General features: G+C 37.8%; 1 protein-coding gene across 1 annotated transcript; it reads left to right on the top strand.

Moving 5' to 3' along the window:
- The first annotated feature begins 5,880 nt into the window (after positions 1-5,880).
- Positions 5,881-16,230, top strand: LOC149835212 (dihydroneopterin aldolase 1-like). Its single transcript, XM_090011757.1, has 3 exons — positions 5,881-6,372; positions 11,527-11,750; positions 15,762-16,230. Exons 2-3 carry the CDS (start codon positions 11,557-11,559, stop codon positions 15,958-15,960), a joined length of 393 nt encoding a protein of 130 aa, XP_089867883.1. The 5' UTR covers positions 5,881-6,372; positions 11,527-11,556; the 3' UTR covers positions 15,961-16,230.
- The last annotated feature ends 949 nt before the right edge of the window (positions 16,231-17,179 follow it).

Below are 17,179 nucleotides of genomic sequence, written 5' to 3'. Positions count from 1 at the left end.
TCTCCATGCTAAGTACGGTTCCCTTGAGTCGATTCACTATAGCCATTGTCCTTGCAAGCTTCATATCTTGCACTTGCATCGCATGTGGCTTAAGGCCATGCCTTTCGTCCTCATGCAAGATGGTGATTCCGGCCCTGACGCGCAACTTTTGCAATGGACAATTGCGCCTAACGGGGCTTTTTGCACCAAAACTCTTTATCGGTCTCTTCTTCCTCCTAGGACTGATTGGCTTCCTGAGCGCCTTTTATGGGCTAATGGCCTAACTCTCCGCTCTCGATTCTTAGCCTGGTTAATTTTGCATGATAGGGTCCAGACAGACAGCTTCCTAAAGAAGGTGGGTTTTCAGTATCCGAGTAGGTGCATCCTTTGCCAAGCGGCGAAAGAATCCACCTACCATCTCTTTTGGGCCTGCTCAATCTTTGTTGATCTTTGTAAAAGTACGTGAAATCAGTCTGAAATCATCATGAGACAGGAATCCTTCGCGCTCGACTTTCTATGAGGCCTACCGCAGGTTCGCAGTTGCAACCGATGGCACATGGAGAACTTGGCTTTTTACCTCCTCGTGGGCTGTGTGGATGACTCACAACAATGCTATCTTCCGTCAAATTCTGATTCCCTTCAATAAGTTCGTCCATTGCATCTTGTTTGTTGTATATGCAATTTTGTCCCTCTTCCCATGTTATCCACGCCTTTCAGCCGTCCTCTCTTCCTCAAGACACTGACCGATCTCTGTGTTCTTTTATTTTTCTCTGTTTTGCCTTCGTGCTTTAGGCCCTTTGTTTTGGGTCTATTGTTTGCTCGCGGTCTCAACTCTTTGTTGATCCCCTGCCTTAGTAATGTTGATGTTTCTTTCGTCTCTCTCTCCTGCCTTTGGTTCATTTTATATGTATTTATTTGTTTATTGTTATCAAACGCTTCAGGGATCGATCTCCAAACCCCAGATTTTTATTAGGGTTTAGTGACTCTTACATTTGTTTATTTTCTTTCTGGTGATGAAACGTTGGTGTTAAGGGTCTTTGCCCTCTGGGTTTTATGTCAAATTGATGCATTTACTTGTGCTTCTTGGTTGGTTCCCTTTGTTTTACGCCGTTCCTCCGCTAATCGTTTGATAAGAATTTTCTTTTTGTAATTTTTTTGCCATAGTACAGTATAAAAATGAATTTCTTTGGTTGGTGTTTCATTTCTGATGATTAATTTATGTGAGAATGTTGATTCTGTAGATAGGTGGCAAACTTGTTGATTTTCTTGTTGTAGATTTTGTGGTTATACGTTACGGTAAGGACGGCATGGAAAACGGTGTTATAAAATAATGGCGTGGTTTACCACAGTAAGTAGTCACAGAATTCATGGTGGAAGGAGACACGATTGGTAGCTTGTGGCCATGGAAGTGTGCATAATTGTGTGAATGATTTCGCCAAATGAGGTAGCAATTCTCAAAAGTTGCAGATAACCCACAATAATAATGTTCAGATAACTGAAGAAAAAAGTTGCAGATTAACTGTTCATATGATATTGCAACTCAATTACATGTACAATTGGTTGAAGCAAAACTTGATTCTGTTCCTGGGCTAATTAGATCATATGTCAACCATGATATTGCATGATTCATTGAACGTATCATGGCCGTGGCCAAGTTTGTGCAATTCTAACCAAGTCATGTAACACCAAAGTGCAAGTACTTGGTTGAGTTGGATAACCCAACTAAGCCTAATTTACTGGATCTGGTCAAATGGGGTAGCAGTAGCACCCTTGCCAAGAAAGTTTCTCAATTCTCAAAATGACAGGATAATGCTGTTTTGCTAAGTTTTTTTAGGTTGATTGGGTCTTGAAACCTTACTGAGTTGGTTGAGTCTTAAAGGCCCAGTCTATATCCCTCTTGGAGGGTTATCCATCTTACACATGGTCAACACTTTACACCTCTAGGTTCCTACTAAGCATAGACTCTGATTCCCAATGATGATTACTATGTATTTATCAGAATAATAGAGTTGAGTTGTTCAGAGTGTTTTTCGTTAGGTAACTCAAGGATTCTCTACTGTTACTTTTTAGTCATTTTGTAAAAACCTGTGAATTTTTAAGAGAATAAATAAATAAATTATTTTAATTTGAGTTAAAAATGTATTTTCATCTTTTATTTTAAATTTGATGTGTTTTATATGCTTAAATTGATATTTTTGACAAAATAAGGGCAAAGTGATCATTTCAATCATTGTCGTAAACAAAATACTATTAAAATATTTAATTTAATCATTTTAATAAGGTACAAACCCAATTAAGTGTTTTTGAGGTGTTTCAAAATTAACATGACATGTTTTAATGGTTCTCGAAATATTTCCGTAAAAAGGGTATTTTAGTCATAAGATTAATCTTGGAAAAACATTTTTAATTGGATAAAGTATTATTTTTAAAACTAAATAGTTTAATGCTAGTGTTATTTTATTTTGATTTTATTTATTTTTCTCATTTCATTATGGAAATTCTGTGTATAACTGTTTAGTTATACACTGTCGGTCCCAAGCCCAGATAAAGGAGGAGGGTTGCGGTAGGCCTGTGACAGCCAACATAAAAACTTAGTCATACCCTATGAATATGAACCAATATGAAAATTTCGTTGGGGCGTTCCCTACTGAGTGACGCGTTGTACTCTATAGGCCCGGAGGCAGTAATAAATGGGCAAGGGTTGCTAGGTCGTCGCCCGGAAGCGACGCGTCACACCGACACCCGGGTGTGGTGTCAAATAGGCAAGGGTTCCCTCACTTTGTTGGACGGGTGGGGGTAAAGAAGTTAGTCCAAGACCATAAAATTAGGTTAGCCACTTGGAACATAGAATCTTTAACTGGTAAGTTGGTAGAGTTAGTAGATGTTATGTGTAGGAGAAAGATTGATATTTTATGTCTACAAGAGACCAAATGGGTAGGTGAGAAAAGCAAAAGTGATAGAACCTTGGGGATATAAGATTTGGTATACAGGAATAAATAGAAATAGGAATAGAGTAGGGATTGTTATGAGTCGTGAGTTTATAGATAATGTACTTGAGGTCCGTAGGAAGGGTGATAGGATTTTACTTATTAAATTAGTATTAGGTACGAATATTATTAGTGTTTATGCACCTCAAGTAGGTTTAGATGATTCTATTAAGCGTCAATTTTAGAAAGATTTAGATGAAGTAGTACAAGGGATATCTTATGGAGAAAGGCTTTTCATCGGCGGTGACCTTAATGGGCATGTAGGCATTAGTAGGGATGGATTTGAGAGTATCCATGGAGGCTATGGTATAGGAGAAAAAAACGAAAGTGGAGAAAGGATTTTAAATTTTGGTTTGTCCTATGATATGATCTTAGCAAATACTTGGTTTAGGAAGAGGGAGTCTCACTTAGTAACATTTAAAAGTGGGGTTAATACGAGTCAGATAGATTTTTTCCTACTTAGAAAGAGAGATAGGGGTTGTTGCATCGATTGTAAGGTTATACCGGGAGAAAGTGTAGCTACACAACATAGAGTCTTAATTTTAGATCTTAGAATTAGACAATATCGCAAAAGGGATAGACATATGATAGATCCTAGAATTAAGTGGTGGGCACTAAAAGAAGCTAAACAAGGAATGTTTGTACAGCGGGTAGTTAAGGAAGTTGATTGGTGTCTCGAGGAGGATTCAAAATCTATGTGGAATAAGATAGCGGGTGGCATGAGAAAGATGACTAAGGAGGTACTGGGTGAGTCTAAAGGCGGTGCACCGCTAGGTAAGGATACATCGTGGTGGAACGAGGATGTCAAATTAGCTATTAAGGTTAAAAGAGTGTTATAGAAATCTAAGTAAAATTTGTGATAATGAGAATTTGGAGAAGTATATGATAGCAAAGAAGGAAGCTAAAAAAGTAGTTCAGAATGCGAGGGATAAAGTATATAAGGAGGTTTATGACAAGTTGGATACCAAAGAGGGTGAGAAGGATATTTATAGGCTTGCAAAGATGAGAGATAGGAAATCGAGGGATCTGGGTATGGTTAGATGTATCAAAGATGAAACGCAAAGGGTTTTAGTCAAAGATGAGGAGATTTAGGAGAGATGAAAAGATTATTTTTATAAGCTATTTAATGAAAGTCATGCTCAGGATCTTGGAGACTTTTCAATTCCTTTTCATGAGAAGAATCGTGACTTCATGCGCAAGATTCAAAAGAAAGAAATTGCAGAGGCTTTGAAGAAAATGAAATCAAGAAGGGCAGTTGGCCCAGATGGTATACCTATCGAGGCTTGAAAATGCTTGGGAGAGAAAGGTTTAGAATGGTTGACAAATATTTTTAACAAGATTTGGCGGACAAATAAGATGCCTAATGAGTGGAGAAATAGTACTTTGGTGCCTCTATATAAGAATAAGGGTGATATACAAGATTGCACAAACTATCGTGGTATAAAACTCATGAGTCATACTATGAAACTTTGGGAGAGGGTGATTGAGTCTAGGTTGAGGAAGATTGTCATGATATCGGAGAATCAATTTGGTTTTATGCCTGAAAGATCAACTATGGAAGCTATACATATTCTTAGACAACTTATTGAGAGAAATAGAGAGAGGAACAAAGGTTTGCATATGGTTTTTATTGATTTAGAGAAGGCTTACGATAGAGTACCTAGGGACGTTCTCTGGTGGACAATGATAAAGAAAGGTGTTTCTCTCAAGTACATTAGTATAATTAAAGATATGTATGAAGGAGTAGTAACCAATGTCCGCACTTGTGGAGGGGTGACAACCAATTTTCCTATAACGGTTGGGTTACATCAAGGATCTGCTTTAAGCCCTTTCCTATTTGCTATAGTGATGGATGAGCTTACGAGATCAATTCAAGAAAATGTGTCGTGGTGTATATTGTTTGCTGATGATATTGTTTTGATTGATGAGTCTAGAGCTGAGGTTAATGCTAAGTTAGAATTATGGTGACAAACATTGGAAGCAAGAGGTTTTAAGTTGAGTAAGAGTAAGACATAATACATGGAATGTCGATTTAGTAAGCAACGAAGTAGTGATGGGAGTGTAGTGAAGCTTGGTGAGCACGAATTACCAGTGGACTATTCTTTCAAATATTTGAGATCTATCATTCAAAAGTATGGAGAAATTGATGGAGATGCAAATCATAGGATAAAGGTTGGGTAGATGAAATGGAAGAGTGCAACTGGAGTGTTGTGCGATCGTAGAATGCCATTGCGGTTGAAGGGAAAGTTTTATAGGACGACTATTAGGCCCACTTTACTATATAGTACGGAATGTTGGGCTGCCAAGAGACATCATATTCAAAAAATGAGTGTAGCTGAGATGCGTATGCTGAGATGGATGTGTGAAAATACAATAAAAGATAAGATTCAGAACGAGGAGATACGTAAGAAGGTAGGCGTTGCACCCATTGAAAATAAGATGAGAGAGAATCGTTTACAGTGGTTTGGACATATTCGACGAAGGCCTAATGATGCTCCAGTTAGAAGGATGGAGAAATGGGAAAATATATTAGTTAAAAGAGGTCGGGGTAGGCCTAGGAAAACATGGATGAAGGTGATAAGAAAGGATATGAATGCTTTGAACCTCACCGAGGACATGGCATTGGATAGAAATGAATGGAGGAGAATGATTCATGTGGAAGACCCATAATGATTTTATTTGTTGGTTCATATCGCCGACCCCAATTGTTTTGGGATGAAGGCGTAGTTGTTGTTGTTGTTGTTGTTGCATTATGAAAATTCTTTACTTTCATTTTTTAAAATGGTTCTTTTTTTTTTCTCTTTATTTTCTTTTTTCCTTTCTTTTTTACTTATTAAGTTTCTCGGGTCGGGCCCGAACCGGACCCGATAAACAGCCCCCTCGCCCGATAAAACCCTAATCTGATTCTTAATCCCCCTCCTCTTTACTGTTAGCAGCCGCCCACCATCCCTGCGTCTGCTCCACCTTCCTTCCCCGTTTGCAGATCGGCAGGAGCCGCGCCGCCGCCGTGACCACCACCGCTTCCTCCTCTATTTACTATTTCCCCTTTCTTCCCCCATCGCACGCATCCGCCCGAGTCCTTTTCTCCTCCTCTTTTCCTTTCCTCGACCAGAGACCGGACGGAATCGGGTCGTCGCCGACCTCCGCCGGCGGACGTCATCTCTTCCTCACCTTCTTTTTCTTCTTCCCCTTCTTTCTTCTTCTCTCCTCTCTGGTCTGTCGCCGCATTCCACTTTTCGTCCGAGCGCTGACCGGAAGCGGTGCCGTGTCTCGTCGCCGCCACCTGGGTCTGCCGTCGCCACCATCATTCCTCCCTTGTTAGGGCATCTATCGCCGGAGGACAACGACAGATTGCCGTCACCTGCTGACCCAGCCGATCCCCACCCTTCGTCGGATTTTTTTTTGGGTGAGTCACTACACCTCGTTCGATTTTTTTCTCCTCTGTTCAGCCATGCACGCCGTAATCATGTTTGTTTTCTTTTTTTGGTCTGGTGTTCGATTTCCCCCCATTTACGCAGAATCCGAGCTACAGTAGGCGGCCAGATTCACGTTTGTGCCTGAAAACAACCCCCAGGGGGGGGGGAACTTCACTGTTTAGTAGAATGCTATTTAGGTTCTTACCGTTTCTTGCTGCCTGACCCTAATCAGGGTTTTCTCGAATTTCTGCATGTTTCCCCGCATAGAAACAGAACCCCTAACCGATCGGAATTAGCTTTCTTGTCTCCCTTTTCACTGCTTTATGCCTAAATTCGGGAATGCATGATTTGTTTGCTGAGTTTTCTTTTTGTGATTAGCCGATTACCTTTTTGTTTTGCTGTGTAGTCTGCCCACCTATTCCCAGCATTGGGAATCATGCAGGGCTACTGTGCTAGATAGCAAGGGTACCCGTTCCCATTGTGTTCTCTTGGTTTGGGTTCTATTCTAATGAGTGTATATATATACATTTCGTTGGAATCAGGTACCTCGTTGTGTGTGCCATCACTGGGTTGATGCGTGGGCAGTGTGCGACCTTAGGGTGCTGTCCAACTTGCTTTGGGACTTGTTAGGGTATCGCTCCAAGGTTTTCGCAAATCAGGATTACTTGAAGTTTGTTTTTGTTTTATCGCTCATGTGCGAGATCGTATTTGGATAAGTTGTGTGCAGCTATAACGTTCTCTCCTTGTGAGAGGGATGAGTAGATCGTGTCGTGTAGCACTTGCACTGGTATTTTGGGAACCTGAGTTTCGTTTTACCTTTTGTCGCATCGAAAAGGTAGGATTCCTAAACTAAAATTTTAAAATGTAATTCATGTTGTATGATAGAAATGTAAAAATTAGTTGCACGTACACTTAGTTTGTAGCACTGACACATTGTAGAAATGTTAGAATTACCTATATATTCGTGCATTGCAGGTGCATACCTGAGCATATGCGCGGTGCTTAATCCTAAGCATTGCATGCTACTAAAAATGCCTAGCAAAAAGAAAATGAAAAATATAAATGCAAAAGCATGCAAATCGAGTAAATACTTGTGGTGAGTAAGCGATGCAAGCATATCACCTGTTATTTATTTTCTTAGATGCAACACTTTTCTGCTCACACACTCACTTAATTGTGGATATCTATGATTGTTCTGCTAGAGTTTGTAGATCATGCTGAGCATGATTTGAATGTATGAGAATAGAAGTGCTCTTATTTTTATAGTTTGGAGACCATGCTAATCGTGGTTGTAGTTAGCGGAATATTAGAGTGTGTTTGCTGCAGGTACATGTTTGACATTGTTGTGATACAAATGATTAAATGTATTGTCATGTTTGACGTGATTGTATCCATGCTTGCATGAAGTTATTTTTGAATTGATTATCCTTTTCATATAAAATTGTATAATGAAAACATGCTTAAAATGAATGTATTGTGTTTATGAATATGATTTCATCTTTCTAAATATTTTTGGAATGAGTGTAAATATGATGCGATGGTTTTGCACATGAAAATACTAAGTTATCTATGCATGCATAATAGTTTATGTGATTGCATCTTGTGTTAAATATGTTGATATTAAATCATGCATGAAATCATGTTAGAATTGATACATGCATGTGAGCATGTATAGTTGAATCATGACATGATAGAGTCATGCATGAAAGTGAATCCAAATCTGTTATGTTATGAACATGCATGAGAGTATGCAAATTTGAATTATGCAAGTGGCATAGACTTTGATATCATGCATGAAAACATGTAAATTTGAATTATGTAAGTGACATAGATTTTGATGTCATGTATAAAAGCATGTTAATTTGAATTATGCAAGTGACAAATTTTTGATATCATAGATGACAATATGTAAATTTGAATTATGTAAGTGACATAAACTTTGATATCATGCATGCGAGCATGTAAGTTTAAGCTATGCAAGTGGCATAGAGTTTTGAATTCATGTATGAGGGCATAAGAGGGTTATCTTGTGAGAATATAATGCTTGACTCTGACCTATGACTTAATAATAAAGGTAACCCCACACCATTGGTCCATTTGAGGTGCCAGCATAGCTGGGCTATCTGAGATGGCTGGATCCGTTCCGATCTCGTGTCCTTCCGAGAGAGGGAAGGGCGGTACAAACCTCGTGAGACATGTGTTTCGATGGCTGAAGACGCCTCTTGTCGCAGTCCCACGGAGGTTAGTGAACATGTCTACCAGTGAGTCCTAGGTGGTAGTACTACAACTCTGCAGAGTTAGGGATGCATGCTTGATTTTTCGCCAACGATTTTGGTTTGGTGTAGGCCAAGACCTAACATGGGTCCGTTCTCCCAATTGTTGCACTGCAGGGTTAAATTGGTCGAGAAAGATCCAGTTAAGTTATATGAGGGCAATAAAAAAAATATAGAATAATGAATACTCCTATGGTTGTTTCTGGATGTCTATACCTTCTTTTGTATCAGATGAGTTTGAATAACAAGAGAAACACTTAATTAGATTTTTAGGATAACTGCTTCCATATGCATAATCATATATTGTGAATATGTAAAGATTTTTAAGTTTGCATGATTATAGCATATGAATTTTGTCACATCTAAATGAAAAAGACATGTTTATGCTTGGTCATTTAATTTGATCAATTGTTACAAGCCAAAGGCTTGGCTGCTGCACGTGAGGTGCTTTTGTGTGCGAAGCACATGGGAAGGGTCAAGATAGAGCCTGTTCTATTGTTATATTTGAATGCAAAGCACATAAATATTACGATAAATGACATGTGAGTCCTAGGTGGTAGTACTACAATTCTGCAGAGTTAGGGATGCATGCTTGATTTTTCGCCAGCGATTTTGGTTTGGTGTAGGCCAAGACCTACCATGGGTCTGCTATCCCAATTGTTGCACTGTAGGGTTAAATCGGTCGAGAAAGATTCAGTTAAGTTATATGAGGGCAATAAAAAATAAATAGAATAATGAATACTCCTATGGTTGTTTCAGGATGTCTATACCTTCTTTTGTACCAAATGAGTTTGAATAACAAAAGAAACACTTAATTAGATTTTTAGGATAGCTGCTTCCATATGCATAATCATATATTGTGAATATGTAAAGATTTTTAAGTTTGCATGATTATAGCATATGAATTTTTTCACATGTGAATGAAAAAGACATGTTTATGCTTGGTCATTTAATTTGACCAATTGTTACAAGCCAAGGGCTTGGTTGATGCACGTGAGGTGCTTTTGTGTGCGAAGCACATGTGAAGGGTCAATATATGGCCTGTTCTATTGTTATATTTGAATGCAAAGTACATAAATATTATGATAAATGACATGTGAATTGGTAATTGAAATAATGCATGTTTTAGTCATAAGTTGGACATGAGCATGTTTTTATCTTGAGCATAAAGAAAGTAAATGATAGCATTCTATGATAGATTGCATTTTTGCTTCACTTTGGTGTATGCTACAAACTGTTAGTTTCATTCATTTATGCAAATGATTATCATGTATATGAATGAATATGAAATTGAATGCTATGAATTAAAATGCGAATGAATTTGACTTCCCATGCATACAAATGATGTATTCATGAATGCCATAAAATGAATGATGGTTTACGTGAATGAATCTCATGTTCTTATGTTGTTGATTCTCTTGACTCTCATTTATAAAATGATGAAATCTTTTCAACTTGAATTGCATTATTCAAGTTTTTTGAATTTCTACGGGCATGTGGTTGATGCCCTACAATATTTATAGATAACCTCGTCGAGGATTGAAGCGAAACGGGAGTTGTTACGCATCTAAAGGCTCCACTATTACCTAGTACGATTCCTGGAGGGATCGGGCAAAAGTTTTGATACGGTTTAAAACTTGTGTAAATATTACTTTTTGTCTGAATCCTTACATTTAAAGAAGTGTAATACTTTGGAATGAAAACATTTTTAAATTTTGTCATTTCATTCCTGTTATGTTTTTGCATATGGTTTATAACTTGAAATTTTTACGTAACTCCTCAATTATCTTAATCCTTGATACATTTTGCCTTTCACATTTTTTTTCGCATGTGAGTAGTTCATAGAGTAATAGTCCCAATCAAGTTGAGTTTATGGATTATTCCGTATTGGATCTGATACTTGGAGGCTACTATACACTCGTGCTTGTGTTAAGGTGAGCCGTCTAGTATTTGGAACAATTGAAATGTGGCCATAGATGAACTTGTTGGCATATTACCTTTGAGAACTATGTGAATTGTTTTATATAAATAAAAAATTTTATTTTTTTTTCAAAATCTGGGGTTTGGGAAAGTTTTTAAAAAGTTGGATTTTTGAGGGATGTTACACATTTACAAAATTATGTAGAAACCGTTTGGTATAATGATGATACCAAGCAAGAAATCAGAACATATTATAGGCTTAAAAACAATACTGTAGAACTTTTTTGCAGAAAAAAACAATATTGTTAAATTTCAATGAGAAACCTTGAACCTATTGTTTTTTATATTAAAAATTTCAAGCAGTTAATATCAAAAGATGTTTTGTAGTTATATATCAAGACTTTGGATTCCTTTTACTAGATATATCCTTATTTATAGATAACAAGTTTTAGATCTTAATGTCGGCATGTATATCATCAAATCAGTTATCCAATATCGTCTATACAAGAGGGCAATACACAATACCGACTCTTGGGTATTATATGTATTATGTTGCCTGCCAACCTGATCCTTGATGCCACTTATTTACCTATTATCTCATTTAATGCATCACATAATTTCCTATCGCATCGTTTTGTTTGGGTCATTGTGAAAACTCCATTTATGACTGCAGATAAAGTTGTCCTTTTACCATTGCCATAATAAGAAGTGACATAGAGACATGAGAAAGATTTGTAGAAATTATGCTTATTTGGTAGACACCAACCTAATTCTTGATGCAATTCTTATTTACCTGCAGAGTTCATCTTATTTTTCTGTATTGGGTTTGTCGAGCAATATGTGTACCTATATTTTTCTGCCATGACAGAAGTGCACCATACTCTTTGCATATTGTCTACTGTAGAATTTTGTGAATTCAAATGAAGATTTCATATTCTTTTACTGATGCAGGATAAACAGTGTTGTACAAGGAAGTTGCCGATGGACAATGAATCTTCAAGGGGTGACAAGCTTATTCTCAGGGGGTTGATGTTCCATGGTTTTCATGGTGTACTTGAGGAGGAGAAGCGATTGGGTCAGAAATTCTTGGTTGATGTAGATGCATATTTGGAGCTTCAAAAAGCTGGTGACACTGATAACTTGAATGACTCTGTGAGCTATGCAGAAATTTACAAGTAATGCTAATTGTTTAAATGCTTTACATAGTCTTTGAATTTGTTTTGGTTTAACCGCCCTTAACAAGGGTCTCTTTGTGGCCTTCATAGTTTTCTAGAAACCATCTGACCATGTGCCTATAGGCCTTGGGAACTGATGGGGGACTTGCCAACCCCACCTTTCATGCTACAGGGTATGGGTTAACCCCATTCATACCAAATATGGTGATGATCTTTCTTCTTTCAGAAAAATTCCGAGTCACAGAAGTATGTGATCCACACCTTATTTTGCGTGCCCACATATGGGTTTCTAGGTTTCCTTAACTCTTTATCCTCTTACCATTTCTTTTCTTTTTTGCTATGAGAACTACAGTGGACATTTCCTTAAACACATGGAAAAGCTGGAAATATTGAATTGGTATTGATTGTGTGTAAATTTTTCTGGAGATCACTCTTTTGACTTCTCACATGGGTTCTGAATCAGTAGCCTCTGAAAGAAGCACATTAAACTTTCATCAGGTTGTCTCATTTCTGCTACTTACTAAGACCTATTGTATGCGATACAAACCTGATCCTGCATGTTGCATGCCTGCTCTACTTGTTATGCAGGGTGAATGTTAGGCTGATCTCCTCCCCATTTCTCGATTGCAGTTGCCAACGAGGTATTACAGTCTAGCGATTGTAGGAACGCTATGTTAGTGCTTTGTATTGAAAATCTTTTTAAATGGGGCATTACATAAATTTAAAGTTGGCGCAATTGATGATAGATTTTTTTAGAGTCAATCGTATTTTGAAGCACAAGACAGATTTTGTTGACTCTCTTGAACTTTGTTTGGGTCATTGGGTTTTCAAGTCACTTAGTCTCGATTCCTCAAGTGAACTTACTTTTTGTACAAGGAAGTTGCCAATGGACACTGAATCTCCAAGGGGTGACAAGCTTATTCTCAGGGGGTTGATGTTCTATGGTTTTCGTGGTGTGCTTGTGGAGGAGAAGCGATTGGGTCAGAAATTCTTGGTTGATCTAGATCTATGTCACATGGGTGCGGGTGCGGCTATGTGACACTTTCAAAAAACTTGGGTGCGGGGGCGCGGGAGGGCAAAAATATAAACAATTATATATATATATATATATTATATTTTTCATAGTCTATTTAGTGGAAAACATGCTTTAAATTAGGTATCTTTAGTTTTATGTTTAAATGGGTTTCTAAAGAGATCCAATTAAAATTAACAGTCTTCAATGCCGATTCTTGATGATATACAATACAAAAGATCTAAGAAATATACATATGTAGAAGCTCCAATGCCGATTCACTCCGATGAAGAGACTTGTTTCTCATTCTCATTCAGTAAACAAATGAGGAAAAAGGAGAAGAGAATGATATACAATGACGAAGGAAATGTGAATCTCTCTCTCTCAAACAAACAAGCAAATAAATATATAATATTACTGATAAAATTTGGTTTTCTATTTAAATATGAAAAACAATTAACACGAATAAAAGAATGTGTGAATATATATTAGGTAAAAGGGTAGTACCATTTGAACTCTTTGTTTCCTTGTGCCTATTTTGATACGAAGAACAAACTTGTTGAGAGAGAGAGAGAGAGAGAGAGAGAGAGAGAGAGAGAGAGAGAGAGAGAGAGAGAGAGAGAGAGACTTCTGTGGTCGGTGGTAGCTCGAGGTCGGCGTCGGGAGAATAGGTCAGGAGGATTAGGGCAAAAAAATTTTGCCCTAATCCTCCTCTCCTCAACCCATTTCATCGGGCGAGTTTTTTTAAGTCCAAAAGTTGGACATATATGACCTTGAGTGCGCTGACCGCAACCAGGGTCAGGTTCACCGCACACACACCCGCGTTGTGTCGACGTGCGTGCGGCATTTAGTTGGCCAAATCCCTGTGACATAGATGTAGATGCATATTTGGAACTTCAAAAAGCTGGTGACAATGATAACTTGAATGACTCTGTGAGCTATGCTGAAATTTAGAAGTAATGCTATTTATTTAAATGCTTTACATAGTCTGTGAATTTTTCTGGTTTAACTGCTGTTAACAAAGGTCTCTTCCTGGCCTTCATAGTTTTCTAGAAACCATCTGACCATGTGCCTATAGGCTTTGGGAACTGACGGGGGACTTGCCAACCCCACCTAGCATGCTGCAGGGTATGAGTTGACCGCATTCGTACCAAATATGATGATGATCTTTCTTCTTTCAGAAAAAATCCGAGTCTCAGAAGTATGTGCACCACGCACCTTATTTTGTGTACCCACATATGGGTTTCTAGGTTTCCTTAACGCATTATCCTCTTACCATTTCTTTTTTCTTGCTATGAGAACTACTGTGGACCTTTCCTTAAACACATGGAAAAAAGCCGAAAATATCGAATTGGTATTGATTGTGTGTAAATTTTTCTGGAGATCACTCTTTTCACTTCTCACGTGGGTTCTGAATCAGTAACCTCTGAAACAAGCACATTAAACCTACATCAGGTTGTCTCATTTCTGCTACTTACTAAGACCTATTGTATGAGATACAAACTTGATCCTGCATGTTGCATGCCTGCTCTACTTGTTATGCAGGGTGAATGTTAGGCTGATCTCCTCCCCATTTCTCGATTGCAGTTCCCAACGAGTTTTTACAGAGTAGCGATTGTAGGAATGCTATGTGAGTGGTTTGTATTGAAAATCTTTTTAAATGGGGCATTACATAGATTGAAAGTAGTTGCACAATTGATGTTAGATTTTTTTTAGAGTCAAATATATTTTGAAGCACAGGATAGATTTTGTTGACTCTCTTGAACTTTGTTGGGTCATTGAGTCCTCAAGTGAACTTACTTTTTGTACAAGTTGCTGATGGACAATGAATCTCTAAGGGGTGACAAGCTTATTCTAAGGGTGTTGATGTTCCATGGTTTTCATGGTGTGCTTGAGGAGAAGCGATTGGGTCAGAAATTCTTGGCTGATGTAGATGCATATTTGGAACTTCAAAAAGCTGGTGACACTGATAACTTGAATGTGTTTCTATGCAGAAATTTACAAGTAATGCTAATTGTTTAAATGCTTTACATAGTCTTTGAATTTGTTCTCGTTTAACTGCTGTTAACAAAATTCTCTTCGTGGCCTTCATAGTTTTGTAGAAACCATCTGACCATGTGCCTATAGGCTTTGGAAACTGATGGGGGACTTTCCAATCCCACCTAGCATGCTGCAGGGTATGAGTTGACCCCATTCATACCAAATATGGTGATGATCTTTCTTCTTTCAGAAAAATTTCGAGTCACAGAAGTATGTGCTCCACACGCCTTCTTTTTGTGTGCCCACATATGGGTTTCTAGGTTTCCTTAACGAATTATCCTTTTACGATTTCTTTTTTTTTTGCTATGAGTACTACTGTGGACCTTTCCTTAAACACGGAAAAAAGCTGGAAATATGGAATTGGTATTGATTGTGTGTAAATTTTTCTGGAGATCACCCTTTTGACTTCTCACATGGGTTCTGAATCAGTAGCTTTTGAAAGAAGCACATTAAATGTACATCGGGTTGTCTCATTTCTGCTACTTACTAAGACCTATTGTATGCTATACAAACCTGATCCCGCATGTTGCATGCCTGCTCTACTTGTTATGCAGGGTGAATGTCAGGCTGATCTCCCCATTTCTCGATTGCAGTTCCCAATGAGGTATTACAGGCTAGCGATTGTAGGAACGCTATGTCAGTGGTTTGTATTGAAAATCTTTTTAAATGGGGCATTACATAAATTTAAAGTTGTGGCGCAATTGATGATAGATTTTTTGAGTCAATCGTATTTTGAAGCACAAGACACATTATGTTGACTCGAACTTTGTTTGGGTCATTGAGTTTTCAAGTCACTTAGTCTTGGTTCCTCAGGTTGACTCCTGATCCTCTTGATTTTGTCTATTGTTGTTGTTGGCAGCTTGATTCCTGATCCTTATGGTTTTGTCTATTGCTAATATGTTATTGTTGGCAACCTGTTTCTTGATCTTTTTGGTTTTGTCTATCTTTGTGTTTTGCAGCTTGGTCAGAGAGGTAGTTGAAGGACCATCATTTAATCTTTTGGAGTCTGTTGCTAGCGAGATTGTGAATGGTATTTTTGCATCCTTCACACGAATTCATGCCGTTCGTGTGAAGGTTGGAAAACCTCATGTGGCTGTTCAAGGCCCCATCGACTACTTAGGTGTTGAGATTTATCGAAGCAGAATGAATGTGAAGTAATTCATGTTTTTTTAAAATTAGAAGTGTCTACTTCTCTTGATATTTGTATTTTCTAAATTCGATGACTTTCACCATGAAATCGTTGTCAATAATATGAAAATATATATCTGTGTCACAATTCTCAGAAATAGAGTTTCTACCAATTCTTCAAACTTTTTTTCTCGAGGCCTGAATACAATTTCAAGTTTCTTTTCCTTTTGGGCTTTAGAAGTGCGGGCAATTTCCATCAGGTCTTGTATAATTCATGGAACATTTTAGTCATTTTGGAAGTGAGGTACAGAATGTTAATGTATGATTTTTCACTCTGCTGGTTTCATGTTCTGTGCTTTCTGCGCACTCTGATTGTTTGTAATTTAATTATCGCCCTTTCCTAATGCATCTTAGTGAAGAATGGTTTGGAATCTAACTATAAAAATAATGAAAATCTGACCATGCTGTAATAGGCAATTTTCTGCTGCTGCAAAATCTTTTCTACTGCTGTAATAGGCTGACCAAATCTAAGCTTTTCTGAAGTGAAACTTCAAATTTTTTGTTTGTCACTTTCCTCAAGTTCTTATCTAGGTTCTGGGATTTTTGGGGGATTTTAAGAGATCACTAAATAGGTGAAAATCACTATACTACAGGGTTTAGTTTCTGTGACAGAATGCAGTTTTATCAGTCACCAGAAACAAGTCTTGGGAAAATGACAATATCTCACCATCTGGAAATGGTATTGAGGTGATTCTTGTGGGGTTTGAAAATAGACAGGTGAGACTATCTGCAAATTTTTGGGATTTTTCTATGATAGGGTTGGGATTTCCACAACTGCACGAGTTTATGGAAATTTTGGTTCTGAGACAGTTCTGGGATAGAGTAGGTTCAGGACAAAGGTTTAATGAATCCAATAGTTCAGCAGCTACAGAAGTGCAATTTTAAAAATTCAAAACTCTAGCAGCAACTTGTCTTCTTAAAAAATCTTCAATCCAAAGTTTGGGATTTCGCCACAAATCTTTCCTTCTGAACTCGAATTTTCAAAATAGATCAAATTTTGGTGTGATCCAAGATTATGTGGTGCGTAGTGCTGACAAGACCAACAGTGCAGGCAGTATTTGTTTGTTATCTGCTTTGTAAATTTATATATGTGAACGGTGAACATGATTTCAAATGTATATGCGGATATGCATGAGAACTTGTTGCCATAGAACTCTACTGCATAGCCTGTATTCAGCTGAGAGTTTAC

This window comes from Nuphar pumila, chromosome 6 (genome assembly GCF_984573655.1).
Source record: "Nuphar pumila chromosome 6, dmNupPumi1.hap1.1, whole genome shotgun sequence".
Lineage (NCBI taxonomy): Eukaryota > Viridiplantae > Streptophyta > Magnoliopsida > Nymphaeales > Nymphaeaceae > Nuphar > Nuphar pumila.
Note: the sequence above shows the minus strand (reverse complement) of the source record. Positions and strands in the feature narration are given on the sequence as shown.

Bases quoted from the DNA above. Each gene is read 5' to 3' on its own strand.
- LOC149835212 (XM_090011757.1), top strand. From the start codon at position 11,557: ATGGACAATGAATCTTCAAGGGGTGACAAGCTTATTCTCAGGGGGTTG. The intron at 11,751-15,761 runs GTAATGCTAATT...TGTGTTTTGCAG, and splicing joins AGCTATGCAGAAATTTACAA to CTTGGTCAGAGAGGTAGTTG.